General features: G+C 39.1%; 1 protein-coding gene across 2 annotated transcripts in view; it reads right to left on the bottom strand.

The window, feature by feature from the left end:
- The window catches only part of LOC113038169 (dachshund homolog 2-like), a 136,949-nt gene that overhangs the window by 29,383 nt on the left and 84,394 nt on the right, over window positions 1-23,172 (bottom strand). For both annotated transcript variants that reach the window (XM_026195402.1, XM_026195403.1), the window contains exon 3: window positions 17,861-17,986. In XM_026195402.1, coding sequence (XP_026051187.1) covers window positions 17,861-17,986 — 126 coding nt within the window. The remainder of the gene's footprint in view (window positions 1-17,860; window positions 17,987-23,172) is intronic.

Raw genomic sequence — 23,172 nt, 5'->3', positions numbered from 1 at the left:
GACAAAAAATAGCCGATTAAAATTTTATTAATTTTAATACAATCACAACGGTGCGAGTACGTTCAGCAAGTCATATCATCAGCTGTTAAATTCAGATCTGTGATCGCTTGCTGGCGCTGAGCCAGAGACAGACGCGTTTTTACAGCGCTGCGCATTATAACCAATCACACACGATTCTTTTGAATGCAATGCCCAATCAGAGGTGTTCCGACGAGTCATCGCTGAAATGTCGGTGCTTCCTTCACTCGCTCACTGACTGAATACCTCTTTCTGGCGAATTCTCTCGTCAGAAACAACAAAGTGCAGATGTGTGCACGAATCTATAATTAAGATATTGATTTCACAGTGTTAACAGTTTCAGTGATTTTAATGGGAGTTTCTGAGAGTGATTGAAATCTACACTGTCAGTGAAAATCATCTTTAATAATTTAAATGTTATTTGCTCTCTTTCTGAACAATAAAAGATTAGTAGCAATATTTATATCACATTAACTTTCAATGTTAAATTCACATTTAATATAAAGTCAGTCGTATTAAAAATATGTCATGGCATGAAACCTGATACTTAAGTAAACAGACAGGGTTTTATAATAAATTGGAGTAAAGGCTGATGAAATATATACATGTATACACACACACATACATTACATACATTTTATCTATATATCTAAATAAAAAAAAGGCTCCGTATATATGACCCAAAGTAACTAGTAACTAACTACTTGAGTAGATTTTTTATCCGATACTCTTTTACTCTTACTCAAGTAACTATTCAAGACTAGTACTTTTACTTTTACTTGAGTAAATATTTCTAGAATTACTTTTACTTTTACTTGAGTAAAGTTTTTGGGTACTCTACCCACCTCTGATCTATGGGAGATGTGCCTTCAACTGAGGAAACTTCCGCATACACGTTTATGCATGAGTTTGTCTCACTGTGTTCCTCTACATCATTAAACAGACTTAGTAATAATGACAATGAGCACATCTCCACACTTTTAAAGCGGCATATCTCAGTTTCATCATGTATCCCATAAGTCAATTCTGTGACCTCTGTAACAGGCTAACTGCAGTAAAAGACTTTGCAAGCGTGTGTTATGTGTGTGAGAGACAGCATGCAGTATATCACAGTGAGTGTGGAGTTGAACTATCCACAGCTCTGGTGCTGATGGCCCATTTGGGTTCAATCCAAGATCTCCTCCAGTGTTGGCTGCTAAAGTAATTAGCCTAAAACTGATGCCAGCCAGTAGAGATAGAGGAAGAGTGAGCAAGCACGAGAGATGGAGAGTGTCTGTGTTTCGGCATCCCGTCCAGCCGTCAGTCATGCTTTGAGAATGTGTCCATCACCGCGATGCTCCTTAACCACACGCTGACAGAGCTGGTTAACTGAATTCCTTTTTAAAAAGTCTGCTGTAATTGCGACACGCATCTGTGGGCACGTGCGAAGAAACGCTGTTCTCCGCTCGCGATATAAAACTCAAACTGATAAGCATTAAGTCTTGGGAATTTGTGTCAACTAATACACCTATCAAGCATTTGTATCTAAATCATTAACACCTCAGTGTTTTCTGTGATCAACCTCACCCCGGATATAGTCTTCCGTCTGACTCACACTCACAGTCACACGCTCTCTGCCGTTATTTACAGTTCATTCCAGGTATCTGATCACTATGTGAGCTCCTGGGAGCCTCGGGTGTTGTTAGCACCATGCTTTGCCATTTGAGCTACAGAAACTACAGCTACAGTTATTTTTATTTGCACATACAGTGGCGTGAAAAGGTTTTTGCCCCCTTCCTAATGCAAGTAAATACAAAATGCAGTTTTTAAATGATGGTTTCATTTATTAAGGGAAAAAAGTTGTCCAAACCTACCTGGCCCTACGTGAAAAATTAATTGCCCCCTCCTGTTAAATCATGAAAGAACTGTGATTAGCCACGTTATTTTAGAACGCTGAGTTGAATTTCACTAGCCACACCCAGGGCGGACTATTGCCAGACCTGTTGAATCAAGAAATCACTTAAATAGAACCTGTCTGACAAAATTAAACATGCATGAAATGCAACACATCATGCCGTGATCTAAATAAAGTCAAGAACAGATGAGAAACAAAAAAGTTAACATGTATCAGTCTAGAAAGGGTTATAAAGCCATGTCTAAGGCTTTGGGACTCCAGCGAACCACGGTCAGAGCCATTATCCACAAATGGAGAAAACTTGGAACAGTGGTGAACCTTGCCAGGAGTTGCTGGCCTACCAAAATTACTCCAAGAGCACAACGACGACTCATCCAGGAGGTCTTAAAAGAACCCAGAACAACATCTAAAGAACTGCAGGCCTCACTTGCCTAAATTAAGGTCAGTGTTCTTGATTCAACAATAAAAAAGAGACTGGGCAAAAACAGCACCCATGGGAGTGTTCTGAGGCAAAAGCCACCGCTGACCAAAAAGAACACAAAGAATTGTCTCACAAGAACTGTATTTCTTTAGTAAATTATTAAAGTATTACATTACATTGTATTTGGGTTTTTAAGTACAAGTGGAAAATGTGCAAAAAGTTTAATTTCATCCAAGTGAAATTAGCAAGCAGTTAGACTGAATTTACATTAGTTGTAAACGCAGAGCCAGGCGCGAGTCAACGCAGGTTGCGCGCGTACATCGAGCCTCATCCATACTGCCAGATGCACTCGTGGAGATTTGCGGTGCAGGGAAGAACCGAAATTCTCCTTCAGGATTTTCTGATAGAGCGCAGAATTCGCACCACGTGGGTAAGAGTGGAGCGAGTATGAGAAGCATTCAAAGACACAGTCTGTATGTGCGGTCTTCTGAATAAGGAATAGCGAACATGCAAAAGGGATATGCATTGTGACGCAGCTCTCGCAAATTATCTTTTTTGTTTGTTGTCTGTCTTTTCGAAGCTTAAGTTACATAACATTTTCCTTAGTTTTAATTTGCCTAACTATTGATCTGTCCCTGTAGACACCATTATCCCACTCTCTCTTCTGCTTTCCGTTTGTTTTTGTTTTATTAAATGGTGGGCATTTACACAGTTGGCTAGAGCAGAGCTGATTGGGGAGAACGGAGGTCCGCTCACTCTATTGGCTAGTAAGACTACCACTCAAGGCTGGCAGTCATGCAAATGCTCTGGAACAGAGTAATATTGCTTGATGTGGACGCACAGCTCTACAAGCCATAATTGATGGAACCATGAATTCTGTGCTCTATCAGAAAATCCTGAAGGAGAATGTCCGGTCTTCAGTTTGTGACCTCAAGCAGGACAATGATCCCAAACACACCAGCAAGTCCACCTCTGAATGGCTCAAGAAAAACAAGGTTTTGGAGTGGCCAAGTGAAAGTCTGGATGATGCATTGATCCAGAAATCAGGTCTTTAGTAGAGTTTTTGCTCTTTTCTGAATCCATTTGCCACATAAAACAAGCAGCCAAATGAACTTGTGACAAATTGGATTTAATAAATATATACATCTGTTGCTGTTGGAAGTAGGCAGTCCCAACTTATATTAAGTGTCCCTAATACCTGTATACTATCATAGTCACTGGATGTGTACATAGTATGTAACCACGGTGTAAGTACACATTGGTACATAGTATCTACAGCTCTAATGATTGTGTAACTACACATATGTAACAACCCACTGAATGGTGTGTATAAGTACAAATGTATAACAGGACACTGGTAACAACACTTTTTGCTAATGGAAGTACAAATGTGTAATAGGACTAACAGCACTTTCTGGTAAAGAAAGTGTTACACTTTATATTCACTTTATCGTGTAATTACTCTGATGTTACACAACAGCGGTCAGTAAGTTAGGGTTTACATATAAATTATGATTGGTTACACTTTATATTAAGTGGACAGTTCCTGAGAAGTTACCATGTAAGTACTCTGTTATTACAGTGGTGCACCAAATCCAACTTGAGATCCAACTCCTCCAACTTTACATATCTCTAAACCTACCCATCTCCACCCCCTGGATCAAATTGTTCCAATTACTCTTATACATCCTGTTACACAAGTACTTAGTGAAGTGAAAAAAAATATTGTTACCAATGTCCTGTTACACATTTGTACTTGCACAAACCATTCTGAGCGGTTGTTACATGTGTGTAGTTACAGAAATATTATAGTCGTAGATACTATGTATCAATGTGTACTTACACTGTGGTTACATACTACGCACACATTTAGTTACTATGAAAGTACACAGGTATTAGGGACACTAAATAAAGTGGGACTTTAAAATGCACGATTTAGAGTGCTAACAGCATTATTTCAACCTATTTTTTTTTTAAGAATCATCATGTTTAACAGCAAAATTAATGATGAAAAACCATGATTCTGCAAATAATCTCCAATCTACAAAATTAGTTCACAGCACTACACTAATACACACACATATGTTGGTGCAGACACAAATAATATTTTTATATTTCTCCATTTCTCCATGTTTTTAATTATTATGGCATTGTAGTTTCCCCCCTCATTAAAACCAATTTAAAAAAAAAAAACTTTTAAATTTTTTCAAATCACAGGACCCTATCATACACAAGGCGCAGTGTGCAAGTGTGTTTGTTATTTTCCAGCGCCACATCGTTTAATTAGCAAATGCATTTGCGGCCATTTGTGCACCCATGGGCGTGCCGGTCTAAAAAAGAGGTGTGTTCATGCACATTGCTATTTTAAGGAGCTGAAAACAGACTGCACCATAAACCAACTCAAACCTGGTCTAAAGTCTAAAGTCAATGGCGCAATATTTATTTTGTTACTAAAAGAACACGTTGGTAGAAAATGTGCCTGTCCACAGTGTGCGTTGACTTTGCTTATTACACACAGGGATGCACATCACACCAACTTGCCAAATATTAAAAACAAAAGGATTACAGTGTAAAAGAATATTATTGTGTAGGCTACATAAATATAAAAATGTAAAGATGCATAGCCATTGCGTGTATTAGAATTAGGCTACCTATTTGCAAATCAGCCTTACTACTTATGATGAATTAAATTCTACTTCATCCCATGCCTTCTTCACCTTGGGAAGCTTTGGTGGATGCCTGCTTGTCCCGTAGATGATCTGCTCATGCGCTTTAACTTTGAGCACGAGCAGATCGGTTTCTTTGATTGAGAAGCATTTAGCTTTTCCGTCAACAAATTCCGTCATGTAAATAGCGAGCCGCCATGAAAAAAAATGCTTCCAGAGTGCCGCTGCACTTTATTACATAGAACTGTTAAATTCTGTCAAAATTAATTTTTTTACATTCATTTAAACAGAAAAAATATTGGCTGGTGTCAATAAAAAAAAAAAGGCAATTATCAGCCAATATGTAGGGCTTAGCAATAATATATTGATCAACCACTAGTCCTGAATCTTTATTTGTGGGAAAAGATCTTCATTTAAGCCACTGAATTGGAGTGTTTTTTGGCCAGTCAGCCTCACCATCTGGCACCTAAGCCTGCCTCCACCTACACAGTCCCTCCGTTCAATGCCTGGAGACTCAAGTACATGCGTGTCTGTGAATAATATAACGCTGGGCAGCGCATTAGCACTGAGGTCAAAAGTATGGTGTCTTAAAAGGCTCACGGCATTAGTAAGCACAAAATATGGCTCAGAAAATGACACAGATCAAAACAAGAGCAAGCAAGCTTTGATCAGAGAAATATACAAATATTCCAGTGTTTTTGGGTGGGTCATTACTTTTTTTGTGGCCTGTGAATCATCTTCCCGGCCGTGTTGTTTGGGCCCCTGATGGGTTTAGGGTCTTCAGGCCCCCGTTTGAGCGGTCACATGTGTTGATGTTGGCCCTGTCAGTGTATGGGACTGTAAACAGTGTGTGTATGTTTATGCCTTTGGTCAGTGAAAAATCAGCAAGTGTGCGTGTGTGTTTACACCAGCCCAAACAACATCCTGGGCTTAACATCTCACACTCAAGAACGGACAGGATTCTGATACTTGTGTCACAACATGGGCTAGACAAGTGTGACAATAAAATGCCTAATTATTAATTAGGTTTCTCAAATGTTACCCCTATTCGGTGGGGTCCCGCCGAAAGCTCCATTAGTTGAGCCACATCATAATGAAGCACTTCCTGATCCATCCTCCTAATCGTGTGTGCACACCAAAAGTGAATTTAATTATTTGCACAAGTTTATACCAGGTTTGATTTGGTCTTTTAAACTATTTAATATTTTTAATTAATTATGCCTTTTAACGCACCTGTATGATCTCATGAATAACTGTGTCTATAGTTATAATGCATCATTATACTTCTATATCTACTTATATTTATAATTCCATATATTCTTTTGAAAGGATAATGCATCAAAACACATGACACACAAACCTTTAAATATTATAATGCATTTTAACTTCATTTACAGTTGACATGGTTAAGGTCTACCTCATCTCGAGTAAAAGGTCATATTAGTGTTGAATTATGTGTTGCATGTCAGTGCACACCGTCAAGAACCAACGTTAAACAGAGTACAGAAGTACTGGCCGGAAGGGTCAGAGAGTACGTTTCAAGTGACAAAGTCATACGTGTTCATCATGTTGAGCAACAAAACTCACTGTGTTGCTTTGGTTCTGCCGTCTATTTAAAACTAAACATACTGTGCGACACACACACGCATTCATTAATATTGTTATGCCAGCAAACCTTACAGTCTCATACACACAAACACACACACACAAACTGTCCGGGAGCGCATTAACAGCTTGTAGCGGGTACGGGCAGAGGACGGCACGCTGGCACTCTGTTTGTCATATTTCTTGTGGGCCTCGCCATCTGCCGGGGTGGCATTTTCATGGCTGTTTACCCTGACTCCCGCCAAGGAATCATCTGCCACCGCATAATGCAGCCCGCAAAAAAGGGGGGGATTAAGTTGGTAATGCAACTGAGACTATTGCTAATTTGGTGTAATTGGGAAGAAATGAAGATAAATGAGGGCGAGAGAAGGAGAGGCAATCAGTATGGCAGGCAGTACAGCTGTGCTTTTGGCCAAACTCAAGCCCTCCCGCCCTCCCCCCTTCCGAGCGTCACCCCCCCGCCACGTCACCCCGTGCTCAACAAGGTGCATGCAAATCCAAGCTAATGACAAATACGCTGGGCTGACATCCACAGCACAGGTTATCTGCCTTTCCGTTCATCTCACTGCTGTGGATTTCAGCTTACGGGTGTGCAGAGATGACCTTCATATAAGACTTCTTTCTTGCCTTATAACTTAACTTTACCTTATATTTTTATATAAATAAATAAATGAATAAATATATTGCTAAAACATAAGGCGTCATATTGCTTAATGGATATAACATGAATATTGTATTTATAAAAATCTACAAAAATGTTGGTGCATTGAAATGAATAAAATTCGGATAAATATGTTGATGTTTGAAATTAAATGGTATAATATAAATGAACTCTTTCATGAAAATGTGTTTTTTTTTAAGTTTGTGTTTGATGCTGCACCTGGTTTTAACCCTATTAGAGATTTTATTTGAAATATGTTGCAGTATGTCGAATGACATAACTGTCATCTCTGAAGTCTGGAAGGATATCTTGTCTGTGTGTAACATACTGGATCAGACACGGTTTACATCTGTGTCTATCGTACATGTTTTAAGGTTAGGAGGCTGATGGCGGTGTGTGTACATGCGTCTGTGAGTGGCAGTGTGTTTTCAGTGCTTTGTGGGGCACCCGCTGAGCTCTCTATATCCAACTACCCTGTGCCAGACACCCCTCTGGCTGGCTTCCCCGCAGTATCCGCCCTGCTTCGCACAGATGTCCCCACACACACCCTGACACACCTCACACACTAAAGTCCCCTGAGGAGGACAACCTTCAAGACTATACATCAGTTTCAGCCGCCATGGAGATGCGACATATGCGTGGATCCCCATTCAGTCCCACTATATGTGAATGATCTGTGCTGTGCTACATGATGCAAGCAGGTAACAACACATACTGTAATAAAGGACACAGGACAGTAGGAGAGGGTGGGGATAGGCTGTGCCACTTTCAGATTGCCCTCTATGTAAGGAGGAATGAGGTAAAACTAAGTATATACTAACTTATATCTAAGGAAGTCAGCTATCAACTCAGTTTGAAGAAAGCAACTATAATTTAAGGCCATAAAAAATTGTCCAGGCAGTGACACAACTTACCCCACATTAGGGGCAAGTTGAATCACTGGGGGAAATATATATATTTTTTTGTTTCAAACAAATAAATATATGAACACAGATGGGGATAAAAAAAAGACTTTACTAATGCACAATTCCATTGTAAAGTCTTTTTTTTTTGTAGCTAGTGACAGTTTTATACATTTACAATTCACCAAAATCTCTGATATATATATTTAAACCATTTAGAAAACTTTGGCCAACGGTGTTTCGTTTGTATTTTTTCCTCAAACCACACATATAGTAGCTGTATGTGATGGGTCTTTGCCTAATATATTGTCGCGACCAAAATAATGCAGAGTATACTAGATTACAGAGCTGGCACATCTTAGCCCATGGGTATATGACTACCGAGCATTCGCTATCAGACCTTGCTATGCTGCTTCTGGAAAGCACTTCACCTCAAATGTGCTCCTGTTTCATGTTGCACCTAATGCAATACTGCTATCTAACTGTTAACATCCATCCCTGGTCAGTTGGATAGATTCGGCCCAGAGCAACAGCAAATCTTATTAGGCAGAGCGACTTACTTGCAAACAGCTTTGTAGAAGACATGTTGTGATGACTAAGAAGACACAAAAGCATGGATGTCTTTACAAGTTTATGAAAACACCTCCACTCCAAGCCCCATAGGAAAGTATGGAGCTTTGAGTTTGGGGTGCAAAAAAATCTATTTACACGGAATAACAAAGAAGTAATAATGAAGGAGAGCGATCAAGGGGGAAAAACATATAAATTTTAAGTCATTAATTCCCTCCCTGAACAATGAGAGAGCAATCCACAAGAGGCCCAACGTAAAAGTGTTTGAATTGGAAGTGAAAATGATTAAAGAGCTCTTTTAATGAAGTGTTAATTGCTGTGAGAAGTAGGAAGAAGGTTGGAGGAGACACACTACTTTGAAAGGAGTGAACGCTACAGCGAAAGCCCATTTCTACACTGACAGAAGGCAAAACACCGTATGAGAAAATGGTATACTGGATTGGGCAGAGAGGCCAAGATAAAAGGGTCTTATTCGCTTATAAATGTGTGCACAGAAAAGATGCTTGTGCAAAATAGTTTTTCTCACATTTCTAAATTTTAGTCTTAATTCTTAATTCAGAATAAGTGCAAACTAATTTGATAAGGGTTTTACACACAAGTCCCATTTATTTTACTGAACAAGGAATAATGTGAGTGGACAAATGATAGAGCCCTGCTGAACACCAAGAGACAAAAAGTTAGAAAATAGAAACAAGGATGAATCCTTAAAACCCAGGTGAGCTTCTGAATCTCACTGCTTTGGTAAATAAGTTACTATTCTTGCAGAGGCCTCTCAATAATGAACATCATATTTATACCTTCACCTACGGCTGAATATTCAACATCTCATCATCCTCTCTAACGGAGTCCTATATTGTGTTTCTCATGGGCCTTTTGTGCTGCATAAGATGGCACAGTCTTTCACTTACCCTTATCACAGACACACATTAATGGCCATCAGAGAACTCTGTTCTCTTTGAACGGTTTACGGCGAATAGCCTTTGATCATAAGTAGTGCTTGCTTCAGAGAAAGCCTGAAAAGATGTCTCTTTGATATCACCCCGCTTTTACATATCAATGAGCGCCACCAAAGATGGGGGCCCAGGCGACTCTCTTGTGCCGTGCTTTTGGGAAATGTGACTTAGACAATATGTGTTGACCAGTAAATGCATACATTTGTCAGACAATTTCATAGATGAGGATATGAGTAGCCATCTTCATCCAGAAGCAAGGACTCATCAAGTGTCTATCCTCAATAGACTTTGGCTCATTTGACTGTTTTGGAGTGGACAGCCCCACGTCTTTATGGGCTTTCATTAGACGTCATTTTTAGGCTCATTTGAAATCAATCCCCCTTCGGACCCTTACGCCAGCTTCGGTGTCAGCCGGATGAAAAATGAGGCGGGGCATTGGGGCTTTGGGCGGCCCCCCGTCCGTCCTGCTTGGCCCAGTCCGTTAATACAGCATCATCTGGTCGAACGGACTGGCAATTCCCACATCTCATTACCGACAGGAACTGTGGGTCATTACGCGGGATGGATTCCCATTAGCTGAACTGAGGGTTTGAGACTAAATACAGAAGCTTTGGACACAAGCACATACTCACAAGCACTTTGTTACATACTCCTCAGCCACTCTTAACTTGTTCACACACTTCTGGATGAGAGGAAGGTGAAAATTACTTGAGAGAATTTATCTACTTTGAGCACTTCAGGTAGACAGCAGGATTTTGAATGCATTCAAAAAGCTTGCACTTAAAGGAATAGTTCACCCGGAAATAATTTGTATTATTTTTTCATTATTTACTTACCCTCAGGTCATTTCAAAGCCACGCACTGCTATTTTATTTAGACAGTTTATTTCCAAAATCGTAATGCAGATTGTGCCTTAGTTGAGAGTTCATAGTGACCAGGGGCTTGTGTGAACTGTTCCTTTAAGTCTGTCCTTTAGGGTAAATTCTTATCAATTGAGTCAGCCCAATGAAAGCAATTCAAGAAGCATGTTTTCCCCAAAAGAAATATGCAGCATATCTCAGAGGATCTCAGATGATGCCAACCCTGAAACAACACAGAACTACCAAATTTTGCTATAAGTTTGATTGCGTCATAATAATTGCTGTTAATAGTGTTCGTTGTCTGTTTGATTACATCTTAAATTGTTTTCTCCGTACATTTCTGCCATATGTACATAAATTGAGTCACCACTGATAAGCTACTACTAAATATTATAGAAACATAAATTTTCTGTAAAGCTGCTTTGCAACGATTTGTATTGTAAAAAGCACTATACATATAACATTTAATTGAATCTCTCTTATCCCTGAAAAGAAGTTCATTCTCTATGACACATTAATTCAGGATGACTGCATGGTTATCTGGAAATCAAGGTAACGGAGAGGCAGTCAGGAGTGGGTTTAACCTGCAGGAGTGGAAGGAAGAAGCATGGGCCGTCGAGTGAGGATAATGCAGGTCCTTCATATGGTCCGTTGCTATATGAGCCATCTGTTTATATGACAGACTGCATCCTGATGGACAGAGTGGGTAATCAATGCAGCTCTGCTCCACAGGTTTATGCATGAACGTAGAGTGTTCAGCTGTTCAGCTTCATGCAAGCTTGAGTGCGTGTATTTGCTTTTACAGTTTTAAAACGGGGTATACCTGACATGTTTATTTATGTGAGTATGCCTCCTTGTTTAGTGTGAGCGTAAATATGTGTGTCTGTTCAAATGTGCTCATCTCCGGCAATGGTCAGCAAGCAGCTCCTGTCCCTGTGGGGATGATGATTTATGAAACATTAATTTTGGATGGCTGGGTCCAGGCAAACATTTCAGTCAGAGGACACAGATTGGAGGAGATTTCTGACAAGTCAGCATGACAGGCTAAAGAGATGAATATGATAACAGCAGACAGTCTATAATGTAAAGATCACCTAAAAAGCTAAATGTATGCATACTTTTTGCTACACATTAATAATGTGTAACAAAACATGATAATATGATAATGTTAAACCGTATTGACACCTTTCAGCTCCTTATTTTTAAATTCTGGCCACTTCTTTTGCTGATTTTGCATACAAGATGTTGAACAAGATAGTAGTTGATTAATGACCTACTCTGACCTGTCTGAACTTACTACTCAGGTGAAATGTATCTACAAGTCAAACATGGATATATTGGGAGTGATTTTTTTGTGTATCAGGGGTCAAACTATAACATACAGCTCTTGGAATATGCAAAAGTATCTCAAAGATTAACAACTTTTAGAGCAGATCAAGTAAGTGGAAGAGAAAAAGAAAAAAAAACTAATTGAAAGACTGAAATAGGTTCTTCACCTAATTAATTACGTTAGAACCCATTATATTTAAAGCACTACATGTGTTTAGGCAGCAGAGTAGTAAGTAATTCTGCCTTCATAGTCACTACATATATTGTAACAGCAGAAATAAGCATAATTATATAAAATATGTTCATTTAAATGCACATTATTTATATTAACCTTAAATTAAATTGTTGTTGAAAAGATATAAATAATAAATATATATTTATTAGTAAATAATATAAACTGGGTTTGTCAAGGAACAGTTAATGGCTAGTTAGTGCAAATACTCCAGATGCATTGAGCCACAGTGCTCATATGGAAGAAATGGGTTTGAGTCTGAGCAGCAAACTGTCAGTTTCTTATCATTCTACACCATTCATCCAATTTTAGTCTCTAATAAAAAAACTAATTTAGAATATGCATGGCCATCGCAAGCCACCATCGAACCACAGACCATCCATAGTCAGTCCCTGAGAGTGTCTGTTTGAAAAAGAACATGAAATCACATCTACAGCCAGTTATCATCCAGACAAAACCTTGACCCTGCACCCGAGTTCAGAAGGTGCTCTGCTAGAGTGATACAGGAAACCGATACTCCCCCACCTCAGCCACAAGATCAACACTGATCCCTCTTGCTCTCGACACGCTCAATATTTTACATAAAACAAAGGGCTAGCCGAGATCAGATGATGCCATTTATGGGAGCTGAGAGGAGGGAGAAGTGTCTCCGGTTACAGTGGGATTATAGGTAAGAACAGTGAAAGTGTCTTATGGTGAATCTCAGGAAAAAAAAAAACTGTCAAGAAATACCCAGGTCATATTACAAATTTCAAATATTACACTTGTTCGGGACTTGGCTTGTGAGTTTAGCTAGTGCTACCTGAGAATCAGAAAGAGAGAAAAGAGACGAGCGAGTGTGGCGTCCTCTGAGGCAACACTAGGACAATCTAATCTGATTTAATAAGAGTGACAGTTGCTCTCTGATGACAGAAAAACTCTTGAAAGTGTGATGGCAAAATGAAAGGATAGGTGAGAGACAAAGAAAAGAAGAAATAAAAGTGCTGACCGCTTTGGTAGTTAGGGATTTGCAACATACACAACTCTGAGTCCCGCAATCTCTGCATGTGCGCTCTCTCTCTCTCTCTCTCTCTCTCTCTCTCTCTCCAGCACACACCTGGTTTTTGCTAACGCGGCAAATCACATGGCTGACAGATTCCCGGGCCCGTTTAAATAATGCATGGGATTTCTCTTTTAACTTGTCAGTCGCCCTATAAAAAAATATATCAGTTCTTTTCTGATGTCATTTGTGACAGTGATTCACCCTGACAGTTCTCCATTAGACCAATGAGTCCCTTTTCGTTTGCTCATTCTTCTACCGCCGTTCCGACAAGAAACACATGTTACTCCCTTTTCTTTTTCCCCCTCTCTCTAGCCCTCTTTTTTTCTTGTTAATAGGGGTTTTCAGAGCTGTATTTATATTTAAAGACACAAGGAGCCCCCATTAACTCATTTCACCCTCCAGTTCTGTTGCAACCGTATTAGCGCAAACATCGCTCTCTGCCTAATGCAGAAACCGCACACCGGCTCTGAGTCGTTGAACAAACTCCAGCATGCTTTGTGCTACTGGATAAACTCGGGGGGAAAAAAGGCAGACTGTCTTTTTCCATGCCAAATACTTCATCAAATCTCTTTGGCCCGTGTCAAACATGTCGTCGCTGTGCGTTGTTGCGTTTTCTGATTCCGTGCTCTTTTCATGCGCTCTGGCGGCGAGGGTGGGGTTAACGTTTGAACGGACTGAGTGAGGGGGGAGATTGAAATCAAGCCTATCTGTGCTGACTGCCTGCTGCAGATAGCTCAGGCTTTTTGTGGCACAATCCACACAGTGGAGGAAAAGCGCAGATTAGCCGTTTCCCCTTTGAAGTTCCCCTTCAAAAAAGGCAAAAGGCTCACCACCAAGAGTGAGAGGGGAGGGAACCCAAAACATCTTGCGGGAATGTAAAGAAACAAAAAAAAGGGACAGGAAAAAGTGCCATCGGGACTTTGAGCAAGCAGTGTCTTGGCGGCGCGCAAGAGAGAGCGAGGCAAAAGAGAAAGAGGTTAAAGTTGTCGGACTGCTTCAGAGGGTGTTTGTTTAACTTCAGGGATTCAAGAAAGCTAAATCAGATTCCAAGACCACCTCTCAACTCCAAACAATGTGCATCAAAGACAAATCCAATGTACTTTGGGTGGTATGGCTTGCTTTTGAAGACTTAGAAAGTCCGGTCCAAAACCCAAACGTCCTTTTGGTTCCTCAAAGTTCCTCAGAACTCCATAGCTTTGGCTTGGAGTATCCAATTAAAAATAACAACTAGTAGTGGCACTCGAAATCTCAGCCCGCATCCGTTCGTGCGCTGGGCATTCACAAAATCTCTTCATTTGTTCATTAAAGACCTCATGTTGGAATTGTTGTGGCTTTTATTTAATCTCTGTGAGCTTAGAGATCACATTTATGGTAGGACTTTATAAAGTTGACCAAATGAACGCTTAGTTCCCTGTCCACTCGATTCTGTACTGTTCAAATAAAGGAGAAAAATGGCAAAAATAAATTTTAAAAACAAAACATGCTCTCACATGCTTGCAGTACAAATCTCTTGAGTGATGACAAGGAGTAATATTCAGTTATATTAATATTTAATTTAAATGTTCATTGCATCCTGGGTACATCTGGGTAATTTCATGCATTCTTGGTACTTGCATTATTGAGTATTGAAAATTAACTTCATCAATTGATGATCATGATGTAGATCGAACAAGAACACATATTGAGAAAATGGCTATTGCCAGCTAACAAGCATTTGCGCGTTCTTTCTGGAAAATGGACCAAAAATATATCTCTAAATATTTTGCCCAATCAAAGATTTGTTTTCTGCTTACTCCACTTTACCCATATTTTTTATCTCCAACATTTGCATATGATTGTAGCATATCTAGTAGCAGTCATATAGAACTTCCAAATCAAAGTAGCCATTACCTGTTACCACTATGGTAAAATGAATGAATAGTCAATGAATGTATGAATATGACCACAAAAAGTCAATGATCACCAAAGAAAAGCATAACAGGTTTTCTAGGGCTAATCAATGTAATATTTACACAAAGTGACATAATTATCCCATAACTACTCATTTACGGAAATCATGTTTAATTAAAGAATAACATTTTAGCGCAATTTTTTTTTATTAGAATATATGTATATATATCTAATACAATATTGGGATAGGTGGTCATATACACATCTAGCCGAAAAAAAATCTAATATTTCAATGGACCGCAAGCACAAATTTTCCTTTATTTCAAATATATATATATATATATATATATATCTTCTTTTTTTGTATAAATATATTTGACATTTTGTAAGTAAAGTGGTTGCAATGCACCCTGATTTGTAACCAAAAAAGCCAAACCCAAAAAGAAAGAGTTGATCTAGGCTTATCAGATCTGACACCACACAAACAAACGCCTATAGTGCTGGGTCTGTGCTTACTATGTTTCACGGCCCGGGACTGTTGTTCACTCAGCACGCTGACATCCGCAAACACGAGTGAAATTTGACTCTGTGTGATTCTCAGTTTCCATTGATGCAGTTCTCTCCATCTCTATCTCTCTCATCATCAACATTAGCTCTATCGGCAGCCAGAGTACATTAGAGGATGTGTGATTGAGTGCGAGACAGACGTCTTCTCTCCACCCCTGGCACTGGCTCTTCCTCCTCTCTCCTGATCTCTATTCTCTCGCCATCATCTTTCTGTCACTACACACACTCCGTGTGTTTCTCTCCGCATGCATGGACCGAATTCAAAGGTGATTCGTATTCACAGTCTCAAGTGCTGATCTACACGGAGCAGCTTTTTGGTGAAGCGTGTTATAAACTGACGGTTCAGTCATTCATTCCAATAGGATGAACCACATCTGAAGGTGCTTTTACAGAGCAAATTCATCAAAAACCATTAGATGACTAAAACAGCTGACACATATGCGTGTCATAAAGACATTTCGTAGGTTGCTTGTAATGAATAGTCTGAATGAAATCTCACTTGTCCAAAATCATTACTGTATATTACATATCAGATGTGTTCTGTACTGAACTGAACTGAACGATAACTTCAACTGGAAACTTGTCATGTCATATCTGGTTGGGAAACAGTCACCCTGTTTAAAACATACATTTTCTAACCAGCCCATATTAACCACTTGGAAACTAACTAAAGCCTAAACTAAAATATAATAAAACTAGACAGGACTGAGAACTGAATAAAAAATGTAAAAAATGAATAAAAAATGTCTCCCCGAAATTAGTGATTATTATTTTTTATAATGTTTTCTATGTTATAATGTTGCTAAAATGTGTACAAAAAACAGTAAAAAATTAAAAATAAATAAACATTGTGGATATGACAACCATTTTATAGAATAATATGTACAAATACACTAACAGTTTGTAATACTAATTAAACTGAGGATGCATTTATTTTATCTGCAGATATTATTACGATATAAAATAACTTTTTTTGTATACTGTATGAAATTATTCTTATATGCTGATTTGGTGCTGCTGTTGTTGTTTAATATTTTTGTGGAAATTGTTCAAAAGTTTGGGGAGAGAGAGAGAAATACTGTACAAAAATACAAAAATAAATACAAATACAAATACAAAAATAAATTCACAAAAAACATTGAGCAGGAATAAAATAAAAAATAAAAAAATAAATAAAAAACTATTCTACATTGCTAATAATAACAACCATTATTAATAATTGAGTCAGTGACCCATACTAATTGAATACCAAATCAACATATTCAAATGACTTCTGAAGGATCATGTGGTACTCAAAACTATTAAAATATTAAAATGAAAAACAGTTATTTAAAATTATAATAATATTTCACAACCTTAATAAAAGAAAATATCAAATAGCAGAAGAGACTTTCAAAAACTCAAACTAGTAGTGACCGGTAGTGTATAAGTCTGTTTTTATGTCTGTTTTTTCCCCGTTTATCTTTAAACACATTTGACTGCAATTTTTAAACCTTTGCGAACTGATATGAGGAGTGAATTGCTGGTATTAATGTCTCCCTCTACAAATTCACACACACGCAGTGTTTCTGTTCACATATGTGTGTGTTGTTCGTGTAAGTAAGCTTTATTGGTCTTGGCAATAACAACGGATGGCATTTGTGTCTGTGCTCGCAGTTGCTGAATGTGATAATAAAGAATGACATTTTACTTTGTGTGTGTGTGTGTGTGTGTGAAGTGATGGTAACATCACAATCTAAATGCACAGTCAGGAGGGGAACATTAAAGACGTCATTAGCCTCAATAAAGCTCAGCAGAAAGGAGAGGGCTGCGTGGGCAAGAACCCATTACCTCAGGCCACGTGCCTGTGCGCACATGTGTGTGTGTGTGTGTTGAGGTGATTAGATTGTTGAACGCTTCCTAACAGTGCTCTTTATTTTCATATTGTGAATATCTATAGCCTGCGCTGGTAGTGAGTCATAAACTGGTCCAAGCTAATGGCTCATCAGAGATGTGTTCTGCTGCTGCAGGGGATTCGATGTGTTTGATTAGCAGGTGAGGAGCTCACAAGTGATTCTACTGAACTGTGGCAGGTGCAATAACTCAAACACAAAGCATTTGTAAGAGCATAGCGAATCTACAAACTACAACAGTGGAAGCTATAATAGATAGGCCTAAAAAAGTCAATCACGCTTTAAAATTATTTAATAAAACTAATATTAAAGGTTTGCATGCCCTTTTAAAGTATGTTTGTATGTGTGTGACTCTGACCTGCACTGGAGTTCAGCTCCTCGTTCTCTGACTCGGTACCGTTCTGGCTTCCGTGCATGCTGTTCATGGCCATCAGTTTCATTTTCTGCAGTTTCATAGCTTCAGCCATGGCTGCTGCTGTCAGACCTGTGGGGCGCACACACACACACACAGAGAGAGAGAGAGAGAGGTAAGTGTACCTGGTAACATGCTTGGCCCCTTTTACACCTGGTAAAGCATCCGTCTCAGGGGATCTTATGTCACGTAAACAGCTATCAGAAATCACTGGAAGTCACCTGGTATTAACATGAGTCTCATTTGATCAGATTTTATCAAAGGGAAGCTCACTTACTACCTCAGAGTGTTGATAAAGCACAAAAAGTCACTGATATTAAAAATCTATAGTTTAGCACATCCCTAATCAGTACTGGTCGTGACTGCCGCCCACCGGCAGAATGTGGCCCTCTGGAAGAGAAGGGAGGGATCTACTCCCAGAAGGCCTTCTGTCGTGGTCTTGTACTAGTGTGTGTGTGTCCCAGGAGGATTTCCCAGTGTTACTCACTGTCTCACACACACTTCCCGAACTCAACCCTCCTCTCATCAAGGGCTCCTCAGCCCTGGAAGCCATCAGCACTCAGCCCAATTAGGCCCCTAATTAATTCAATTAAACAACGGAGGGACACATTAAGTAATTCATTAAGTGACGATGTGATGCCTTCTCGCACACCGCTCTCGAATTTTCCCCACAAATCAGGTTGGGAGGAAGTGATGGCCCACGTCCTGTGTCTTTTTCCCCAGGTTCAGACAATGGATGTCACCTTGATCTAATTCATTAAAAATGTAGCCTCCAACGGAATACGTGAACTAGCGCAGAAAAGAAGGCCGAAGAAAATTCCTTTATCCTCACTCTCTCAAGCTCTGGGTGGATTTGGAAGCACAGGGCACTTCTGCTCCCAGAGGGCCGTGCGGTCCCCATCGAGAGCTTGCGGCTGAAAATTAACAACGGCACGACTGCTTTGGCTTTCTGCGACAGACAGCAAGCCAAATAAACTAGCAAATTATTCATACTTAGAAAAATACGAGTTGTGGATATGCTGGACTGGAGTGGAGGAAGAGATAAATGAAAAAAAAAGACAAGCATCTTTTGTTTTTGTTTTTTTTTTCAGATCCAGCCCTGTCTACAGTAAAATCAGGCAAAAAACTACAACAACAAAAACTATTATATATATATATATATATATATATATATATATATATATATATATATATATATATATATATATATATATATGTATATTGTGTGTGTAACTACATGTAATGATTACAGACGGATAAAGTGAACACTGCTTTCATTGGTTAGTGGTAAGATTTTGTGGAAGGGTCCTTCTGAGCTTTGTTTCTGGAAAACGTAGGAGCGCTGAAGTGGTGGAGAAGCATCAGATCATTTCCTGTGAGGTCCAAATAAACTGCGCAAACTAAACACGATTGTTTATACAGAATACAAAGCGTAGAAAAATAAAGGAAAAAGGCCCTCACAATTGGTGCATTGTCTCAGCACACACACACACTATAAGCCCCTCCTGCCTCCTGATACTATGTCAAGGAGAAGCCCCGAGATCAAACGGCGTACGTAACAGTAATTGATGTTTGAGGAAAGTCGCGACCCGCGGAAATGGGAGCCGGCGGATGAAAGGCGAGTGCCGTTTTGCTGGGGTGGACAAACAGATTGCTTATTGTTTGCCTTTCATATGGCCCTTCAGATCTACAAGTCTCTCTGCCTAAGACTCCCGCTTTGAACACTCAAGGTATCACCCCCCCGCCGCAAGAGCGGAGGGCGCTCGGGCACGTCCTGAGGAGGGGGAACACATCTATCCTCCTTTCCTCGCCCCATACTCCCTCGTTCTCAAGATCTGACAGGTCCATCTCGGTCGCTAATGCTTCACCTGCTTTGGAAGTGAGGAGGTGAGCCGACGAGCCGGACAGACGGGGGCTTCTGTAGTCTTGAGGGGGGTCAGGTACGGGCCAGTCTGGATTCCTCTGCTATGACGTGCCTGAATTGGCCCTTTTTCATACCTAGACAACAATGCCCCATTTAATTAAAGAGTGGTATGAGAAAAGGTAGATTCCGAATTGAAGGAAAAATTGATCCAGAGGAGTTTCTTTTGATCTCCGAGTCGGTGAGCGTTACATCAATGGATTCTTTTCAGCACTGAGAGGCTCTCCGTTTCACTGCGTTTAACTTTGTCTGTCTTTACCGCGGTAATGAAACGTTAGAGACCCAGGTAAAGACATGGAGGCACTCGCACCTGAGATTGCTGCCTTGAATTCTGTTACAGGTCAGCAAATACCAGACGTGTTCATGTCCCTTGCTTTTGGTTCATTTAAAGGCTAAAAATGGATTTTGTTTTTTATTATTTTTATTATTAATTAAACAAATATTATTTAATTATTAATTATAAACTGATACATATTTAATGCATATGTTTTCATTGCAATGATTATTAATTACTGAATAATAAAAGCTAAGTAAATAGTTTTACATATGTGGTATCCGTTTTTTTATTTTTTTATTTTTTAATACTGGTCAGTCTCTAGCTGAATTTTTTTTATCTGCTTTTAAAGGTTTTGTGTATATCTTCGACTCTCAGCATCTGTTGAGTTTCAATGGAAAGAGTCGCCAGGCTTCCTAACAAATATTTATTCCAGTACTTACTTCACCAACCAAACATGCTCTCATCCCAATTCCACTTACAAAGATCCTCACATACGAAGGACTCCTGTGATTGTATGTCCACGAACATACAAAAGGGAATAGAGAAGTAAGGCAGGAAGAGAGAGAAATAAAGATAAAAAACACACACACAACATAGATTGCCTGTGAGAACAAGCCCAAAGAGATCATGTTTTCCACAAAGAGGGTCAGTCAAGCACTCCCTCCGTTTCATGCAACCAGACGCATTATTGCATTTTGCATTTCTCCTTTTCAGACAAAACGAGGATAAAAAAGAGAAAGGAACAGTGCCTTTTCTTCGCTTTGACAGAGCGTCTTGGGAAAAAGTATCAGATTTGTGCACAAGACGGGGGGAAAAAAACAGGCAGAGCATCTCCTTTGATTCACTGAAGAGTAAATATTACTGTCCGATTTCACGCCGAACAGTAAACCGAGAAAGGACAAAAAGGTAAAAGAAAGGAGGGCAGAGGGAGATGGGGGCGGCATACTGTATTTAATTCACCTTTGGAATTTCCGAACGGCGGAACAAGGGATGAGATGAACGCCTGACAAAGGCATATGGCCTGCGGGCGAAACCAGACTCTGCTTTTCAGTGCGCAGCGGTGAGAAAGAGAGAGAGAAATGGGCCGCAATGGAAGTTGTAAATAAAAGCCCAAATGAATGCTGAGATTTCCGCCTCATGACCCCACTGTTTGTGTGAAACCCACTGGAGGACTGATACAACTAAATCTAGGTTGTGATAGTTTCCACCAAGAAGAGTTTCCTCCCAAAGTGGGGTTGTTTTTGTTTGATACGAATGGCTCAAATGAACGTAAACTGTAGATAAAAATCAGTTTAGAGTGATGTCAAAGGAAACTCTTTGATTTTGAGAAACAAATGAAGTCTGAACAGAATGATGGCCTGGATATTAATGTTCTATAAGGTGCCTCTAAAAAAACATATGTATATATTTTTTTTATTCTATTCTAGTGAATATCGGAATATTTCCGCCAATGTGACCAGAAGACATTGTAAAATTTTGTTAGATACAAATCAACTCAAATGAACCTAATACTGCTAAGTCAGTTTCAAGTTATTTCAAAGGAAAAACTTTGGTGCCAAAACATTTTGGAATATATTTCTTAAAAATATCAGACATATGTTGTACTGCATTCAAATTTTTGAACATCTAAAAACAATGGTTTGGGAATCTAGGCCTATTTGTAAAAATACCAGATACAAAATACATTTTGTTAGATACAAACAAATTGAGTCTCAACAGAATGATTGACATGGTCTGTATATGAATGTTTCAAAACTTGGGGTTTCTGAGGTTCTATTCCATTGACGATTCACAAATGTAAGAATTTCTCCACCAGTGTGTACAGAAGATATTGTAAAACTCTAGCATTTTTGTTAGATACGAATGGTTAAAATGAACCTAAACCACTGATAAGTCAGTTTAGAGTCATTTCAAAGGAAAGACTTTGGTGCAAGAAGGTGAATCTAAAAAACTTTCTGGAATAATTTTTTTTTTTAAATACCAGACATAATTGACTTTCATTATGTTCTACTCTGATAAAATTTGTGAACATCAGAATTTTTCAGCCAGTTTCCGCACCTAAAAACAAGGGTTTGGGAATCTATTTGTGAAAATACCAGATATAAATGACTTTCTTGACATTCTATTCTATAATCTCTTTAAAATCTGGATTGGAAACCTTTCTGCCAGTGTGAACAGAACACATGGCTCAGATTAATCTAAACTATTGATGTCTCTATTGAACTATTCAAGTCAGTTTAAAGGAAATGATCCGATTTGGATGAAAAACAACTCTTAACAGAATGATCATCTAAACTATTAAAGTGCTAGAAGGTGCATCTAAAAAAAAAAAATAGTAGAATTTAGATAATTATTTTTAAAAATACCTGACTTTTTTGAGGTTCCATTTCTATTTGTGTATTTTAAAAATAAATGACTCCTGAGGCAATTCTTTAAATCAGCAAAGCCAATGATTTATTGGTTTGAACTGGTCTACCTGATTGACCGAATCATTCAGTGCCATTCTTCACATGATGTCTTAACAAGGCATGACACGAAAGGCAACAAACAAGTTGTTTTAAGCTTTACAACGTGTGCTAGTTCTTATTTATTGACCAGTGAACATGACTGACTGGGGTCGAGGGGTCTCCCTGATCCTGAGTCAGCTCATGTGGGTCTGTGAGTGAGCCCAATATGAGCAAGACTCTGTAATTACTTTTAATGAAGGCAGATGCTGATGTGGATTTCTGCCATTATTGGAGCAGAGAAAAGATGATACACACACGCGCACGCACACACACAGCGTGGGAATGAGGGCATTGATGGCCATACCCGGAGGATGGCCAGAAGAGTGGGGTAGACAAAAGAAAGGAAGATTTAATGTAACACCATGGAACAGACAGATGACATGTAATGAGGGCTTGAGGCTATCTACAATGAACACAAAATACTCACAAACACATATAAAGCAGCTGTAAATGTGGTCAAACTTCAGCTATGGTAAAATGGGAGAACAACTTTTTTCTCATAAAAATCAATTGGTTTAAAATCTGTATTAAACAGAAGCCAGGATGATTACTT

The sequence above is a fragment of the Carassius auratus genome, chromosome 21 (assembly GCF_003368295.1).
Source record: "Carassius auratus strain Wakin chromosome 21, ASM336829v1, whole genome shotgun sequence".
NCBI classification, from domain to species: Eukaryota; Metazoa; Chordata; class Actinopteri; order Cypriniformes; family Cyprinidae; genus Carassius; species Carassius auratus.
The sequence above is the reverse complement of the archived record's forward strand: the minus strand, read 5'-3'. Positions and strand labels throughout refer to the sequence as shown.